Here is a 16,121-nt window from a genome sequence, read left to right on the forward strand (position 1 = left end):
GAACAGGTTTCTACCTGTTCACAGATTTCATTGCTTTTGACATTTTTTACCCTTTTTCTTAAAATTGATCACAACCAAATTACAGTGTTAATTATTTCAATGAATGAAAAACCTTGCGCAAAGGATTGCTCGCTCAACAAGCCAGCACAGACACAACAGGCGAAATGGCTGCCTTCTGTGCTGTAAATTTCTGACCCTCACCCTCAATTAAAGGAAAGTACATTGTATGCTAGAAAGTTAAATAATTAATGGAGCAAATGACCAGATGTTAATTTGAATCTTAAGAGTATCTTAGTTTATATTGTTTTGCAGTGATTTTATTTAAAGGAGTGAGATTAGATCATAAGAACATAAAAATTAGGAGCAGAAGTAGGCCATTCGACTCCTCTAGTCTGCCCCGCCATTCAATAAGATCATGGCTGATCTATTCTAACTCCACCTACCCGCCTTATCCCCATATCCCTTAATCCCTTTATCCACAAGAAATCTATCAATCTCAGTCTTGAATGTGTTCAAGGACTGAGCATCTACAGCCCTTTGGGGTAGAGAATTCCATAAATTCACTACCCTCTGAGTGAAGAAGTTTTTCCTCAACTCAGTGCGAAAGGGCTTACACCTAATTTTAAGACTGTGATCCCGGTTATAGTTTCTCCAAACAGGGGAAAAAGTCACCTACTATTCTGACATCTATTCTGTTGTGCGCCTTAATACTCTTATAGGTTTCTATAAGATCACCTCTCATTCTTTTATATTCTAGAGAATATAGACCTAAATTGCTCAACCTATCCTCATAACTCATCCCCCTCATCCCTGGCACCAACCTAGTGAATCTAAGTTGTACCCCCTTAGAAATACTGTGGAGAATAAAAGGTTGAGCAGCACTGACCTGCTGTATAATTCTCTGCTCCACAACATCTGGCATCACCTGCACATGGATGGTTCCTCCAATCACACTAGCTGAGTGGCGCCAGAAATGAGAATCTCGATAGGATAAAACACCTTCAACTTTTTGGATCTGAATCATTTTGGACAGTGAAAAAACAAATGCAGTTATTTATCAAAGCTTCAATACGCGGGGTGGGGGGGGGTCTGTTGGATGGTGGGGTGCTTCCAGGGTAAACTGAACTAGTTTAAAATTTCTTGTGAGGGTTGTCCAACGAAAATATACCATTTTTTCTCATGATGACAGTACTTGAATGGCACAATCTCAATTTTCAGCTAAACGAAATTTGACAGATAAGCAAAGTCGTCTTATAGCAAGGCACACTATAAAGGGTTTGGCTTGTATGTAGCTTGACTCTGTGGGATTACCTATTCCTCTGAGATAGCACTAACAGTGCAAAGGTGGAGATGCTAACAACTGGGTGATCCTATTCATGCCATTTCTACCTTTTACTTTGGAGTAGTGGCATTTCTGTATTTCTGTGTGAGTTCCAGCCTGACTAATGGGATGATGTCATCACACAGCACATCTGATGATGATATGTGCATGGTGAGGCATATGTGAGGATATGTGCATACAGCATATTTTGTGCTGAAAATTGTACATAGAACACCTTAGCATAGAATTGGCACAACTGCAAAAATAAATGCAGCTACATCAGGAAGAACGATGTCTTAATGCCAGTACCTTCATAGTCTGTCCCTCGTCCTGCCTCCCAGAGGGCATAAGCTCAACAGGATGTAAGTTAACAGCACAGAGCTAGTCAAATCAGCTGAACAGCCTTTTTTCTACTTTCAGAATGTGCTGGTTTTCGGATTGCAATTGAGGAGATAAAATATAGGAATTCTGATATGTAGATTTAAAACTAAAGGGTGAAATATTTACTTTAAAAATTATGAAACTCTAAACTTTCACATTCTCTTTTCAAGTATTGTTACGGGATATTTAACATCACCCGAACAGGCATACAAGACCTGTTAAACTAATGAAGTGAATCTAAAAATAAGATAGACACAAAGTAATCTTAAGAAATAACTCGTCCATGCTTCAAATCATTGAGTTGTGAAGTAAATTATTGTTTAATGCTCAATCAGTTGAAGCTTTCAGAAGTAAACTAAATTAATTTCTGATTTAGCTGGGAGTAGAAGAGCATAACAACAACTATATAGTGCCCTTCATGCTGGATAGCGTCCCGGAGCGCATAGATTCAGAGGAGAAAATGATAAAGAATGCTCACATTAGTTCTTCCCTTTCTTAGAAATATTAACCCTGCATTTGGTACACGGTCTTCACAGGAAAAACTATAAAGGGCCGTAACTGTGTATTTTTTAGGCAGGAATACATGCCCAGTGAGGTCCTGCAAACAGCCATGAAGTGAATGACCTTACTTTATTTAAGGAATTCTTGGTTAGGAAACCAAGAGCTCCCTTTTCTTTTCTTTTTGCTTAGTGTCATACGATCTTAAACGTCCACCTGAATAGGCAGACAGGACCTGTGTTTAATTTCTCATCCGAAGGATGCTCTTATGCTCCATTTATAAATACAGAAACCCTAAGAATGCAACATAATAAAAAGATTATTTGAAACTATAAAAATCCCACATTTAATAACATCAATGAAAACTGAGGACTCTAAAACACAATTAGACATTTTTCAATATCCTCTAACTTTTACACAAATAATATTCTTTCAGTATACCCACTCAGCCACAAATGTTTACAATGTTTTGCACAGATGTACGGGAGTAAACAGGAGACTGACCTTATTTAGGGCATTACTGAGTTCCTTCTCCTCTTCTGGTGGAGTCCGTAGCAGCAAAACTTGACAAGCATCATTCATAAGCGGGATGACGCTTAGAAATATTAATACAGCAATACAGAGAGAGCAGATTGGATCAGCCACCAACCAACCAAATTGACGAATTAGAAGAGAAGAGATGATCACGCCAATGCTTCCCATTGTATCTGCCAGCACATGCAGAAACACTCCTACAACAGAAAATGTACACTTCCTAATGTTAGATTTCAATGCTACATTCTTCTATTTAACTTCAAATATAAGACCTGAACAGGCAGACGGATCCTCAGTCTCATCCAAAGAACAGTGTGGCAATTACCCCGCATTGGAGTGTCAGCCTGGACCAGTGGTTCTCAACAATTTGTTTTGTTGGCCTCAGTGTGCGGTGGCTATGGCACTAGTTTTTCCTAAAAATAATTAGTTAATCATATGAAAAAATAGCCATCTCAAATGGTTTTCATTTATTTCTGTACATCTGACAGACCACATTTGAGAAAAACGTTTTTAAGCACTTTTTGTTGTAGTCCTTATATAAACGATAGCAGCGCTAAAGAACAGAACATGGGTTAGTTACAGCATTTTCTGAATATAGAGCAATACCCGCCATGTACAAGAATTTTCATGCCTCATTTTACTTCCAGTCATGCAAATTTTCTTACAAATGTCATTGCTCTTAGTTGTTTAGGATAGCAAATACTATTTAAAATGAATAGCGTATAGATTTAAAACATTACTTTTTGCATTTGTATTTTAAAAAATTAATGCTTAGCAGTAGGCTTCTGGCCTACCAGCAGTGTTGTTTACCTCTCATGTTAGCGTTCATTCCTCTCCCTGAAGATCCATGGGAGTGTCCATGACTGTGACTGTGACCGTGTCCTCCTCCATGTCCATGGTCGCTGTGGGAATGACCGTGCCCATGACCATGCTCGTGTGAAGAACAGCTACTTCGGGATCCACTATGGGAATGAGCATGACTAAAGGCACAGATGCCAATCAGGTTCACTATGAGACCTCCGATAGAGACCGGCTGAACCAAGAATTAAGAAAGGCACAAAGGGATCAACACATTATCTGATCAAATTTGTGACTGACATAAGCACAGTAAACTTTTGCTGTCTGAATAAATCTCCTTTGCAGCAAATAGATTATATTACTGAACAATTACTTTTTAATATTAAAATAATTCTGAATTTTTTAAAAATGATAATAATCCTTGCATTTGATATAGTGCTAATCACATATTCGAGACGTCTCAAAGCGCTTCACAGAATATACTTAAAGTGAATTGACTGTATATTTTGCGGGTGAAACATGGCAGCCAATTGCGCGCAGGAGTTTTCCACAAACAGTCGTAGATTCAGTGGCCAAATTATTATTATTTTTCAAAAATGTTTTTGAAGGAATTATTACCTCCGGAAAAGCGATCCGCCAATCGACTAACAACCGAGTTCCTACTCACTGCTAGGTAAGCAGAGGTGTGTGGAGTAAGAAAACGTGCCTAACGTTTCGCTATTGATAAAACTATTAATTACAAAAACAGTAATAAATTGGTCATTTTCAATCCACGACTGTTTGTGGGACACTGCTGTGCGCAATTGGCTGCCACGTTTCGCCCACAAATTCACAATCAATTCACTTTTACAGCATATTCTGTGAAGCACTTTGAGACGTCTAGAAGATGTGAAAAGTGCTATATCAAACGCAAGGATTATTATTATATTATTATAAAATGCAATTACTGCAAATTCATATTTTGTCTCCCCAGGTAATGATTACATCAAAACATTAGTTAGGATTGTGGAGATACAGGCTTTTTAAAGAAAAAGTTTACAATCTCTCTTTCTGGAAACTGGATTATCGATAACTGAAAAGCCAAGAAACACGTACCGTGAGCATATCTGTGTCTATGTCTGGCGGATCAAACAATCTTGCCACAGACTCAATAAAAACAAAAAATGATATGACCATTAGGAAAAGGCCATTAATGAATCCGGACAGAATTTCAAGGCGCCCATATCTGGGGAAGGGAGACAAATAGTCAACCACGCTCCTTCATTACGTACATTGCTATCAGAAGCAACAGACACTGCAATCATGTTAAGGCTGTGCTACACAATAATATTACATAAACATCACAATAATGATTTCTAAAATGAAATATAAATGCTAAGTTCATTTATCAATAATGCACTGATGAGCGGCAGCTTGTTGAGCCAACACAGCACTATCATATTACCAGTTTCAATTGTTCAAGTCAGTACAGTACAGTGCTTCTTTTTGGATCAGTGTAGGCATCAGCATTCAGGGAAAAGGGTCAAATCTAGCGGCACCAACTGAAGACTTTTTCAATGCTCCAGTGGGCAAACATCAATGTGAAGATAACAGAGTTTGTTCCCTGGTTAGTTCTGAGTTACACACTGTCAGTCATTGTGATGGGGTTACAAATTGGCATTGACAACCCTGGCCTATGGAAAATTAAATGAACTAATCAGAAATCTCGAAAACTAACCACTATTCAATATCCTACTGTGTGAAGGCAAAAGCTACTCAGCTGTGATGTTCCCACAATTGAATAACCTACTGAAATCATTGGTCAGGTTCAGAGATCAAGAATAGCAAACGGATGAAATACCTGAGGACTGGCAGACCCTGCAATATTGTGTCCAGTACAACTCAGTGCCTTCAAGAGAGAGGAAAGTAAAAGTAGAGGTGGGGAGAACAAAAGAAGGAGCAAGAATACAAACCCATAAGAATAAATTCGAGTTGCCTTCCATCTGGTCATTAGGGCAGCAAAGAGTCCCAAGACTAAAGCAGAGCAGTCAAACAGCATGTGAAAACCATCAGAGATGAGACCAAGGCTGTTTGTCCACACACCATAGAAGAGTTCCACAAAAGTAAAGGCCTAAAACAGAAAATAGAGGACATCATTATTCAGTCTTCAGAGTCACAGATAAGAGCAAAATGTTGTAAAATTGTACCCAGCAGAGTACTTATTATTTATTGCTTTTACTCATTTTATGAATCAAAGCGTTTCAGATGCAGCTGAAACACTCGTCCATACATTCGTCATCTCCCACACTGACTGTTCAAATGTCCTCCTCGATGGTCTCCCAGCTCCACCATCCATAGAACCCAGCTGATCCAAAACTCCTCCACCTGTATACTCACCTGCATTAAACTCTGTACCCCCATCATACCAGTTCTAGCCAGACTCCACTGGCTCCCTATTGCCCAATGGATTGATTTCAAGATCCTCATACTCGTCTTAGAATCATTTCTTGTCTTGGCACCTCCCTACCTCTCCGACCTGATTACGCCCCAACCCACTATCCGGTGCCTCCGCCCAACTTCATGCATGTCCTTTATGTCCTCTGTTCCACTATAGAGGGTCGTGCTTTCGGCCACTATGCCCTGAAACTCTGGAACACTCTTCCTCTATCCCAGTGCCTGCCCACTCCTTCCCTATATTTAGGTCGTACCTGAAGACCTTTCTCTTCGACACTACCTACGGTCACCTTCCCCCCACCCCCTCCTCGTGCGTCAAATACACTGGGACACTACCTTGCATGAGGGGCGCAATATAAATGCAGGTTGTTGTTTGCTTCCTTGGTTCTAATAACTGGAATTTGAAAGAAAATCAGTTCACTATTCATTCCACTTCATATATTAAAACTTGCCCGTCTGCTTTTGATTGAAATATATCCTGAATAAGAATTTGCACATAATTTTCTCCCTATTGTATGCTTACTTTATACATGAATCTCACTAATCTTTACACATCATTATAAACCTTAAATATTACAATTGTGATCTAGTGTCCCAACAGGACAATATGGAGTAAGATGCTTCCTGTTACTGCTGCATTCAAATCCTGGCCCTCTCAATGCAAAGGAATTATTTTATAAAGGCACTTGTTTACAAAATAAGTTTACCAGAGTAAGACTGACACAAGTGCATTGTGCTATAGATTTGCTTCAAAATCAGTGTGAGAGATTCTAGTAGTTATGCTTTTATCAAAGAATGGTAATTTAAAGAACGTGTCTCTGCAGCCTGCTAAATATGATCCACTTTGACATATTTTCTTTAAAGAGTAAGTGCGATTTTTAGTCATCTATTTGATTGGAGGGACTATTCAATCAAGATACTAATCTCCAGTGTGCCTTAACAGCACACCTCCCCCCATTTCGAGGGGCATTGAATCCTCAAGTATTGGGTATTACCACCTTTCTTGAAGTGTTCTTCACGTTACCTCTAGAAACATCAGTAAGTCACAAAGCAAGGCAAACAACAGCTGGTAAATTCATGTTCACCGTGTTTTCTGGCTTAGATATCCAGCTTGTCCCGACAGACCATTAATATGCTTTTGGTACTGCTAACCCGTCTCGACCTTCCCTGGAGATTGGTTGGGGGTGCGGGGGGGGCGGGGTGGAGAGAGAGCAGAGACCTCCAGCGACAAGTAGCCTCAGAATCTGTGACACCTGCTTTCAATTGCTTATATTTGAACCAGTTCTGCATTTGAGTTTTAAATCCATTAGTTGAATAGAGACATCTGATTTATCATGTAGGCAGTTTGAGGAGAGACATTTGATCCATCACGTAGGCAGCAGTAGATCAGGTTAAGTTTGTACCTTGTACAAAGTGACCCGGATACGTTTATATTTCATGTGAGAAGAACAAAGAGCATTTTACAGCTGAACAGAGATTCTATTAAACTACATAGCTAGAGACCTGGGTTCGATTCCCGGCAGGGTGAAACCTTGGGCAAGTTTCCTTACTCTACAAGCCTGATAATAATCCCTCAAAAAAATAATAAATTGGTCATTTCAATCCACGACTGTTTGTGGGACACTGCTGTGCGTAATTGGCTGCTGCATTTCGCCCACAAATATACAATCAATTCACTTTAGTCTATTCTGTAAAGTGCTTTAAGACGTCTAGAAGATGTGAAAAGCTCTATATCAAATGCAAGGTTTATTATTATAATTATTAGATGCAACTACCCAGGCATCGTTCATCACGTGGAGTCCTGCAGCTCAGTGGTTAGAGCACTCGCCTCGCAAAGGAGAGGCCTGGGTTCAATTCCTGGATGGGCGAAACCTTGGGTTTGCATCCTTTCAGAGTAATCAAAGAACTTCATATGTCATAAAGAGGGAGGGATTCCAAGAACTGGACAACCTGTTCCTGTACTGCTTCATCGTATAGTCTGCCTCACACTGAGGTCAATGTTGTACCAACAGCAGGATGCCATCACATCAACCTGACTTTCATAAAAGGAAGGAGGTAGACCAGCAGCCTCATGACCGGACTGCTTTCCTGTTGCTGGTTACAGTGCTGTCGCTCTCCACCCGCTAACCCTGTGGCCCAACACCAGCATAAGGCTTGATGACATTGGGCCAACGACATGTGTGTGTTGGAATACATGAGTACACAAGGATCTCACAATGGATCAGGTGAACATGTTGGTGGTAAGAAGAGCATGCCTGAATATCATCACTTTCACACTGCTTAATAATAATAATAATAATCCTTGCATTTGATATAGCGCTTTCCACGTCGGGAGGACGCCCCAAAGCGCTTCACAGAACACACTGTAAAGTGAATTGACTGTATATATGTGGGCGAACACGGCAGCCAATTGCGCACAGCAATGTCCCACAAACAGTCGTAGATTGAAAATGACCAATTTATTATTGTTTTGGGTTTTGGAGGGATTATTATTAGGCGTGTGGAGTAAGGAAACTTGCCCAAGGTTTCGCCCTGCCTGGATTTGAACTCGGGTCTCTCGCTTGCAAAGTGAGTGCTCTAACCACTGAGCTACAGGACTTTTCTGGTTGTTGAAGGTGTAAGACTTTGTTGTTGTTGTAGTAAGATGAGGCTAAGTATAAAGGCTTGGTACAACAATAGGCAACAGAAGTCATTGCTGTTAACAAAACAGCTGAACTGATATTCTGGCACCCCAAAATCAACATCGTAACACAGTGAGGTCATTTAGCTCATTGCACCTTTCTGCCAGTTCATCAGCTCATAGCAAATCGATGACCCAGAAGGCTGCCGGTTTTTAAGCACAGTAAACCGGCTAGTCAATGTTGGAAGATGGGCATTCCCCTTCAGGTATGACATTGCCAAGCTATACTGACCGAGTATATTGACTTACAGGATCCCTGTACCGTGTAGGTCCACTTAGAATAATAATAATCCTTGCATTTGATATGGTCTCAAAGCGCTTCACAGAATATACTGTAAAGTGAATTGACTGTATATTTTATGGGCGAAATGCGGCAGCCAATTGAGCACAGCAGTGTCCCACAAACAGTCGTGGATTGAGGTGACCAATTTTTTTTTAAGGAATTAGAAAAGCCTGGAAAAGCGATCCTCCAACTGACTGACAACTGGGTTCCTACTTGCTGCTAGGAAAACAGAGGTATGTGGAGTAAGGAAACTTGCGCAAAATTTTGCCCTGCCGGGAATTGAACCCAGGTCTCTAACTTGTCTGGCAAGTGCTCTAACCACTAAGCTACAGGACTCCAACTACAGAATGCAGGTTTACTGTGGCCCTGCGCCAGATCTGAAGTGCAGTACACTTCTAACAATCCAAAGAAATCATTTAAAACTAATAAAATATTTCAAATATGAAAATGATACTCAAAGGTGAAATACTCACTAGGTTAAGGCAGAGAAAGTAGAAGATCTGTCTTGAATCATATTCCTCCAGGATTTGTTTCAGTGATTCCTTAATAAATCTGGGCAGGGACTGGGATGTATGCTGCATGGCATCTCCCATAAAGTTGTAGAGTGGAGTCCCTTCAGGTGAGTATCCGACTAGTGTACCTTTCTGACCTTTCTTGGAGGGTGAAGATAAGATATTGGCAGCTAGGTACAGGAAAGAAAACAGGAAAGTTATATTGATTTCAATCTTCCTTCACACATTAAACGGTTTTCATTAGCCCTGACATTTGGACCCTCTCTCCAGCCTCCCCCCCATCCACCTTCTTGTATAAGCCTACACTTTGATTAACAGCATTCATTTTGGTGACTATTCACTAGTCATTTATTTTAACAGGACTGTCTTAAGTTAAAAGAAAATATATGGAAAGTCCCAGCCCATGCTAGTGAGCAGCGGTCTACAATCCATTACCCCAAAATAGGCACTAAACCATCTGTTACTCAGGGAGGAGACCACAACAACAAAGTATATTTGTATAGTGACTTTCACATTGGGAGGATGTCCCAAAGCGCAGGATATGAACAGCGAAAATATCCGGATGAGTTCCTACTTCTGATACAAGTTTTAAAGCACATAAATGAGCACAGAGCTCAGGGAGCTTCATCCTGTGGCTTATGACTGTCATATACAATGTGGGATTGCTGGTACAAGAAGAGGGGTCACAAGGTGGAAGCAGTCCCATTTCCCAAAATATAAATTCTTCACCTTTTGAGCAACCCACCACCACCAGCACTGCCAACAACAAAATGTATCTAGTGTATCAAAAAAATGACTGAGAAAAAATTATACCAATTAACTTACATGGACAGTACAATAACAAAGTGATTTTTTTGTTCAAATACGTCTGAACTACTATAAATTATAGGAATACAGAAAATAAAAGACCAGTAAAGACCACTGATTTACTGATTTATACCTGACTGGTCTCAATATGAAAAATAATCCTACATTGCTGCATCTCTTTTACTTACTCAATTCAATTTTTTTTCACCAAAGAGCATTGTATTTTCCTCAAACGTGCTAAAAATTTCTCTCGATATATTCACACCTCTCTGCGTGAAGTTATTAAATCTGAACTATAATGTTGACCTTCCCTCTTCTGATACAGAGTCCAATTTTTTGAACATGTTAACTATATCTCATCCATCTTTGTAATCCTAAAACGTCTGCAGCATTTTCCAATACAAACAGTGGAACCCACATACGATTGTGCAGGATTTGTGTGAAAAAAACAAGCACATCTCATAAAATTTCAGTTTGAATTTGTTTCTACCTCCAACATTAGGATCAAAAATATTCTAGCCATAAACTAACTAGTTTGCTCATTTTAGTGTTAGATTGCTAGTTACTGAGTGCTTCTGGCTTCACACAGAACCAGAGCACGCATATCATAGCAACCAAGATTTTTTTGTCCAATGAATATAATCTAGCAAAATCAATTAACCTTGAGTGAAAGCTCGCACATTTCACTGTCAGGCTGACTCAGTTGGAGACTCTCCAAATGGCAGGATATCACTTCACAAAATGTTCTAAACTGTGTACAAATACACAGGAAATAGATAACGTGTTTTAAAAATTGTGTATGACCTATTGTAGCTTTTATCAAAGCTCCTGCTCCTACTCCTAAAGATGAAAAGAGACACTGTGGGATTTAACATAGTTCTTCTTAGGCTGCCCTGGAATATTTAGCAAAGCAGCAGGTACTGAGAATTTCTACAGCACGATTCCTATATAATATCCATAAGACGTAACATTCTAGTAACAAGGAAAGATACACCACTCCCTACTCCCCAAATCTTCCTTTCCCTTTAAACAAGATGGCTGGTTTCAATGCACTTTAGACAAATTTGAACCAAAAAATACTCACCAAGGATGAAGAATACAGCACTAACCACCACACCGCCTGACAACACATGCTCAGTGCTCTGCTGCAGGTTTGGTTTGTTGATGATGCGTAGTTGATCAGTTAGTGGGTGTGTCCAGAAATTGGCAAGAAGCAGGGCGCCAAGAAAGAGCAGAACTGAACCATACTGTGCACACTTGGGGGCTTCCATCTTGGTTAGACATATGGATTCCACATAGAAGTCCAATATGAACACAGAAAAGATGATGGTTCCAAATGGCATGATGAGGGAAGACCAGGATTCTATTTTAGTCTAAAACACAAAGATGAAAGAGTTAATACAGATAGCATTACTATTAAAGTTATTAAATTCACTGCAACATATGTGATCTGGTTTAGTGTGGGTTTGCTCATTGTGCGGATGTACTGTGGACCCACGTTATGCTTCTGGCACTGCCTTCCTGCACTAAAAAATAGCTCATTTTGGGTCATTAGGTTGCCGTTCAAATATATCTGAAATACTATAAGTAACTGAGAGGGATATAGAAAAATAAAAGATCAAGAAAGAACATTGAAATATACCTGGCTGGTCTGAATGTAGGTTGTTGCTAACATAATTTCCTTTGTGTTGTGTGCTAACCACAGCAAGCCCAATGAAGTCACTTTGCGCAAGACATGACATCTAAACTAGTGATGGAAACTAAATGACCCGCAAGGCGGCTGTTTTGTACTTTTCTAATCAAATTACACATTTAACTCTACAAATCTTACAGGTTGAACTTTTCCAACTTTTTTCACTTCGTATTGGCTGAATATGGAGAGATTCAATTTGTTCCCTATGAAAATGTCTTCCAAACCTTATCTACCAAATTCATGTTCTAAATTCCAAATTATAAACCAACACCAACATTTGTTGCACAAATATACAACTTTTTAGTGCGTGGGCATCTTAGAAAGTTTGTGTTTCATCCAAATGAATGTGGAGACTCAGCCAGATCATTCCTATAAAAACATTTAAGCTTTGCTTGGAGGCTATTTTTTCATAGGACTTGGTAAAAGAACACAATTCATCCCACTGGAAAAAAGGAGTTTTTAACAGTACAGTAGTTATGATCTCCTTAATCTCACTGCTCCTTTTCAACACAGCCTCTGAGAACAGTATGACTGTTAGAGACAGGTTAATGTTAAATTAAATAGATATTCAGTACATACTTCTTAATGGCATTTCTTTAATGACTCATATAAAAGCAATTTTTGATTGCCAATAAAACATTTGTTCAAATGTTCAGATTGCAATCATTGTACAGTTTTCAATAAGTCAAGGCGAGCACTTTGCTCAATATACAAGTGGTAAATGAATGCACTGTATAGAATTACCTCTGTAGTTGCAGTCAATACGATCACCCACGGAAACAATAAAAGCGCTGAAACAAGAGTAGACAGCGTATGCAGACGCTTGGCTCCACCGACGTCCACAGAGAGCTTCCTGGAGGCTGTATGAAAACCAACCTTGAAACACAGTGACATCACGAGTAGTAGCACCCCACCCTAGACACAAATAAAAGATTAAGTTACCACTTACTCTTTTTAAATACTAAGAAAATTTAGGGTGTAATTAAAACATAAAGATAATTGAACATGGGCAGATTTTTAAAAAATATATTCATCCCCCCCATCCCATTTTATTAAGTCTATCATTCTACAAATTACTGAAAGAATAGGAAATCAACCAAGTCAGACCCAACCTCAATCAGTGCTGTTTGAACCTGCAGAAGTTGAGTGAGAACAGACTGTTCCTTTTTTCCTCCCTACGGGAAAGTATGTAATTGTCACTTAATGCCATACAGACCAGGAAGGTCCCAGAACTATGCTAAAGGGCTCGAAAATTGGCACCTGGATTGCAAAAGATCAATCAGGGTTCTTGGCTATTCAGCAACCCCTGCTGGAAGTGGCAATGTGTGAGGATGATGGGTGATGATAAGTTCAGGCTTGGCTGCAATCCAATCCAAATTTACATTTATAAAGAGCCTGTCATTTTGACAGGAAGTCCCAAATTGGGGACTGCAAAGCAAGGGTGGGGAGAACACCTGGAACTGTCCAGCATATTGGGTGGTCCTCCTGATGTGACAGTGCTGTATGAATGTAAATATTTAAGTGATGTTTTCCCAATAAACCCTTTCACAATTTGATAGTTTGTGTATTAAGAAACTAAAATTACTTCAAGGTTTTTCAATATTGACCTTATTAGGAAGATATACTTCATATCTGAATTTCAAGCTGATACCTCAGCTCCACTATTGCATGAAACATTTTACCTTGTGATCTGCTACACCAAGGAAAGAGATGGCTGTATATAGTGCATGGGTTAAAGCACTGTCATGATGTCCCTCAGCTAACGACATCACTAGGTTAAGGACATAAACATACCCTAGATTTGAAAATATTCTCTGGATAGTATCACAGTTGCTTTTTAATATCCACCAGAAATATTTCTTGCACAAGTCATTGATATATAAGAGTGGCACAACATACACAGGACTATTTACATGAAGGATACGGTGTTCAGCCATCTTGGCCATGAGGTCATCATTATCAAACAGTAATATACAAATGACAGCAATGATGAAGAACGCTGCCCCTCTTGTCTGTTTAGGAGAAAAGGACTAGAGAGTTAATTTTGAATCAACATTCCAGGCATCAATAATCATTCTGTGTTTGTACTGTGATAACATTTTGTAAACATTTTTAAATGGATGTAATAGGAATTTTTGCAAACCAAAATATTGCCCATTTAATATACAAAAACAATGATGTGATTTCCAACAAGCAGGGCAGAATGCAATTCTGAATAGTTTGAAGTAACATCTCTATTTATAATCTTGTCAAATTCACAGAAAATGCTTTGTATACATTCTGGTTCTTACAAAATTATACATACAATTTACACAAATAATATTCACCTTTATCGAGTGAATGAATAGAGTAGAAACAGTCATATTGATCAGTGACACAGTACCTTTGCTGGGCCACCATCAGAGCTTGTAAACAGTACACCAAGCAATGAAATGACAACAATGTCACTGTGTTCAAATAGAAGTACCGTTCTGTTGAGAAGATATATTTATCATGAAGCTCATATTTTAAGTAACTCAGTTTTTTTTAAATCACAAGAACGTTGAAGTTATATCTTTCGTAAATCAATTATATTTCACTCAGTAATAATATAATCTTTGCATCGAATATAGAGCCAGTCACATCAGAACGCTTCAAAGTCCTTCATACTGAAGTGACTGAATTTTGTTGGTGAACATGGCATTTATCCCACAAACAGCCATGACCAATTTTATCTGGAGGAACTGTTGACCAGGACACCAGGAGAAATTCACTTCTCTTTTCAAATAAGGTCATGGGATCTTTAATATCCACCTGAACAAACAGATGGAACCTCTGTTTAACATATACAGCATCACCAACAATGTATAGGGTCTTCAGAGAAATACTTCAAAAGTGAAATAATTCTAAAATAACATTCCCTTTGAACATTCCCTACCACCCCACATTAATGTATTTAACTATAATGTATCCTTCTAATTAAGTCTCATTCTTTTTAATATTCCTTAAATCACCATTTGGGAAGGCCCTGGTCTCCATCGAGAGTCACTCAATATTCAAGCAAGGAACTGAAAGGTGAAAGGCTCGATTGTGAACCCGCAATCCACCATCACTGCTAATACTAGTTACTGGAAAGCCATCCTAAAATACACACTGAAATTGTTTTCAGTGAAAAGTTGTGCCACGTGTCAAAATAATTGAAGGATTCTCCACTGCCCAAATAAATGCTCATCCAAAACAACTAGAGTTAATCTATCTAGTTAAAGGCAGAATGTTATTCTTATTATTAATAATATTATTATTATTTTAATGACAATTTTGCATAACAGTTGAGATAATTTTTGCCTTCAGACTTGTAGCTTCATTACCAATGTTCATTACTTGAGCTCATAGTCTAAGCTGACACTCCAGTGCTGCATTGTTGGAGGTGTCGCCCCCGAAATAACTTGAAATTCCTTGTTCCAACGGATGTTAAAGATCCCATTAAATATATAAAAAGAGAAACAAGATTCTTCTGATCTCTTGACCAAGAACTATACAGATTTATTTGGTATTCACCTCACGTGAACATCAATTGTTTGTGGGACATTGTGTGCACAATGTTTGCGCACAAATAGCAGCCATGAGATAGGAATTACTTGTCAGATACTTTGAGGCACTGACACAATGAGATGCAGTAAAATGCAAAATATTTCTTTCAAAACATTCAATTATTTTTAAATTTACATTCAATAACAAATGTTCACCAAAGCAGACTGGATACATACAACACACAAAATATGTATCTATACATTTGACTCAATCAATGTTAATAGTTGCAACAGAATGACTTTCATATTGAACAGCCTCATTATTTATAATAACATCAAAACAGTTTTATTTACCTTAGTGGTCCACAAAGCGTGAGTCCGAAGAACCACAATAGTGAAATAATGCAACCAACAACTGCATGCTTAGCAATCTTAATCCACTGCAAAAGAATAGAAATAGATATATTTAATATTTCAGGGTATTTTATAAGTAAAAGTTTACTTATAGTATAATACCTGTTCTACAAGTACATCACTGTAATTGATATTTCCTGAAAAAAGAACATGACATAACTGCACCATGACACGTTTTGTTAATGCAGGAGCATTAAGTATTAAGGTCAGAATGTCATACTTTCGACCAACAGCAAATATCAGGCTTAGATCAAAGGA

General features: G+C 38.7%; 1 protein-coding gene across 1 annotated transcript in view; it reads right to left on the reverse strand.

Annotated features, from left to right (window-relative positions):
* The window catches only part of slc30a5 (solute carrier family 30 member 5), a 33,029-nt gene that overhangs the window by 3,967 nt on the left and 12,941 nt on the right, over positions 1-16,121 (reverse strand). The window contains exons 4-15 of the mRNA XM_042334927.1: positions 15,804-15,889; positions 14,324-14,411; positions 13,865-13,952; positions 13,623-13,699; positions 12,685-12,855; positions 11,332-11,620; positions 9,402-9,610; positions 5,485-5,642; positions 4,628-4,757; positions 3,545-3,767; positions 2,705-2,931; positions 887-1,015 (exon numbers count right to left, since the gene is read on the reverse strand). Of these exons, the coding sequence (XP_042190861.1) occupies positions 887-1,015; positions 2,705-2,931; positions 3,545-3,767; positions 4,628-4,757; positions 5,485-5,642; positions 9,402-9,610; positions 11,332-11,620; positions 12,685-12,855; positions 13,623-13,699; positions 13,865-13,952; positions 14,324-14,411; positions 15,804-15,889 (1,875 nt within the window). The remainder of the gene's footprint in view (positions 1-886; positions 1,016-2,704; positions 2,932-3,544; positions 3,768-4,627; positions 4,758-5,484; positions 5,643-9,401; positions 9,611-11,331; positions 11,621-12,684; positions 12,856-13,622; positions 13,700-13,864; positions 13,953-14,323; positions 14,412-15,803; positions 15,890-16,121) is intronic.

The sequence above is a fragment of the Callorhinchus milii genome, unplaced genomic scaffold (genome assembly GCF_018977255.1).
Source record: "Callorhinchus milii isolate IMCB2004 unplaced genomic scaffold, IMCB_Cmil_1.0 Scaffold1, whole genome shotgun sequence".
NCBI lineage: Eukaryota > Metazoa > Chordata > Chondrichthyes > Chimaeriformes > Callorhinchidae > Callorhinchus > Callorhinchus milii.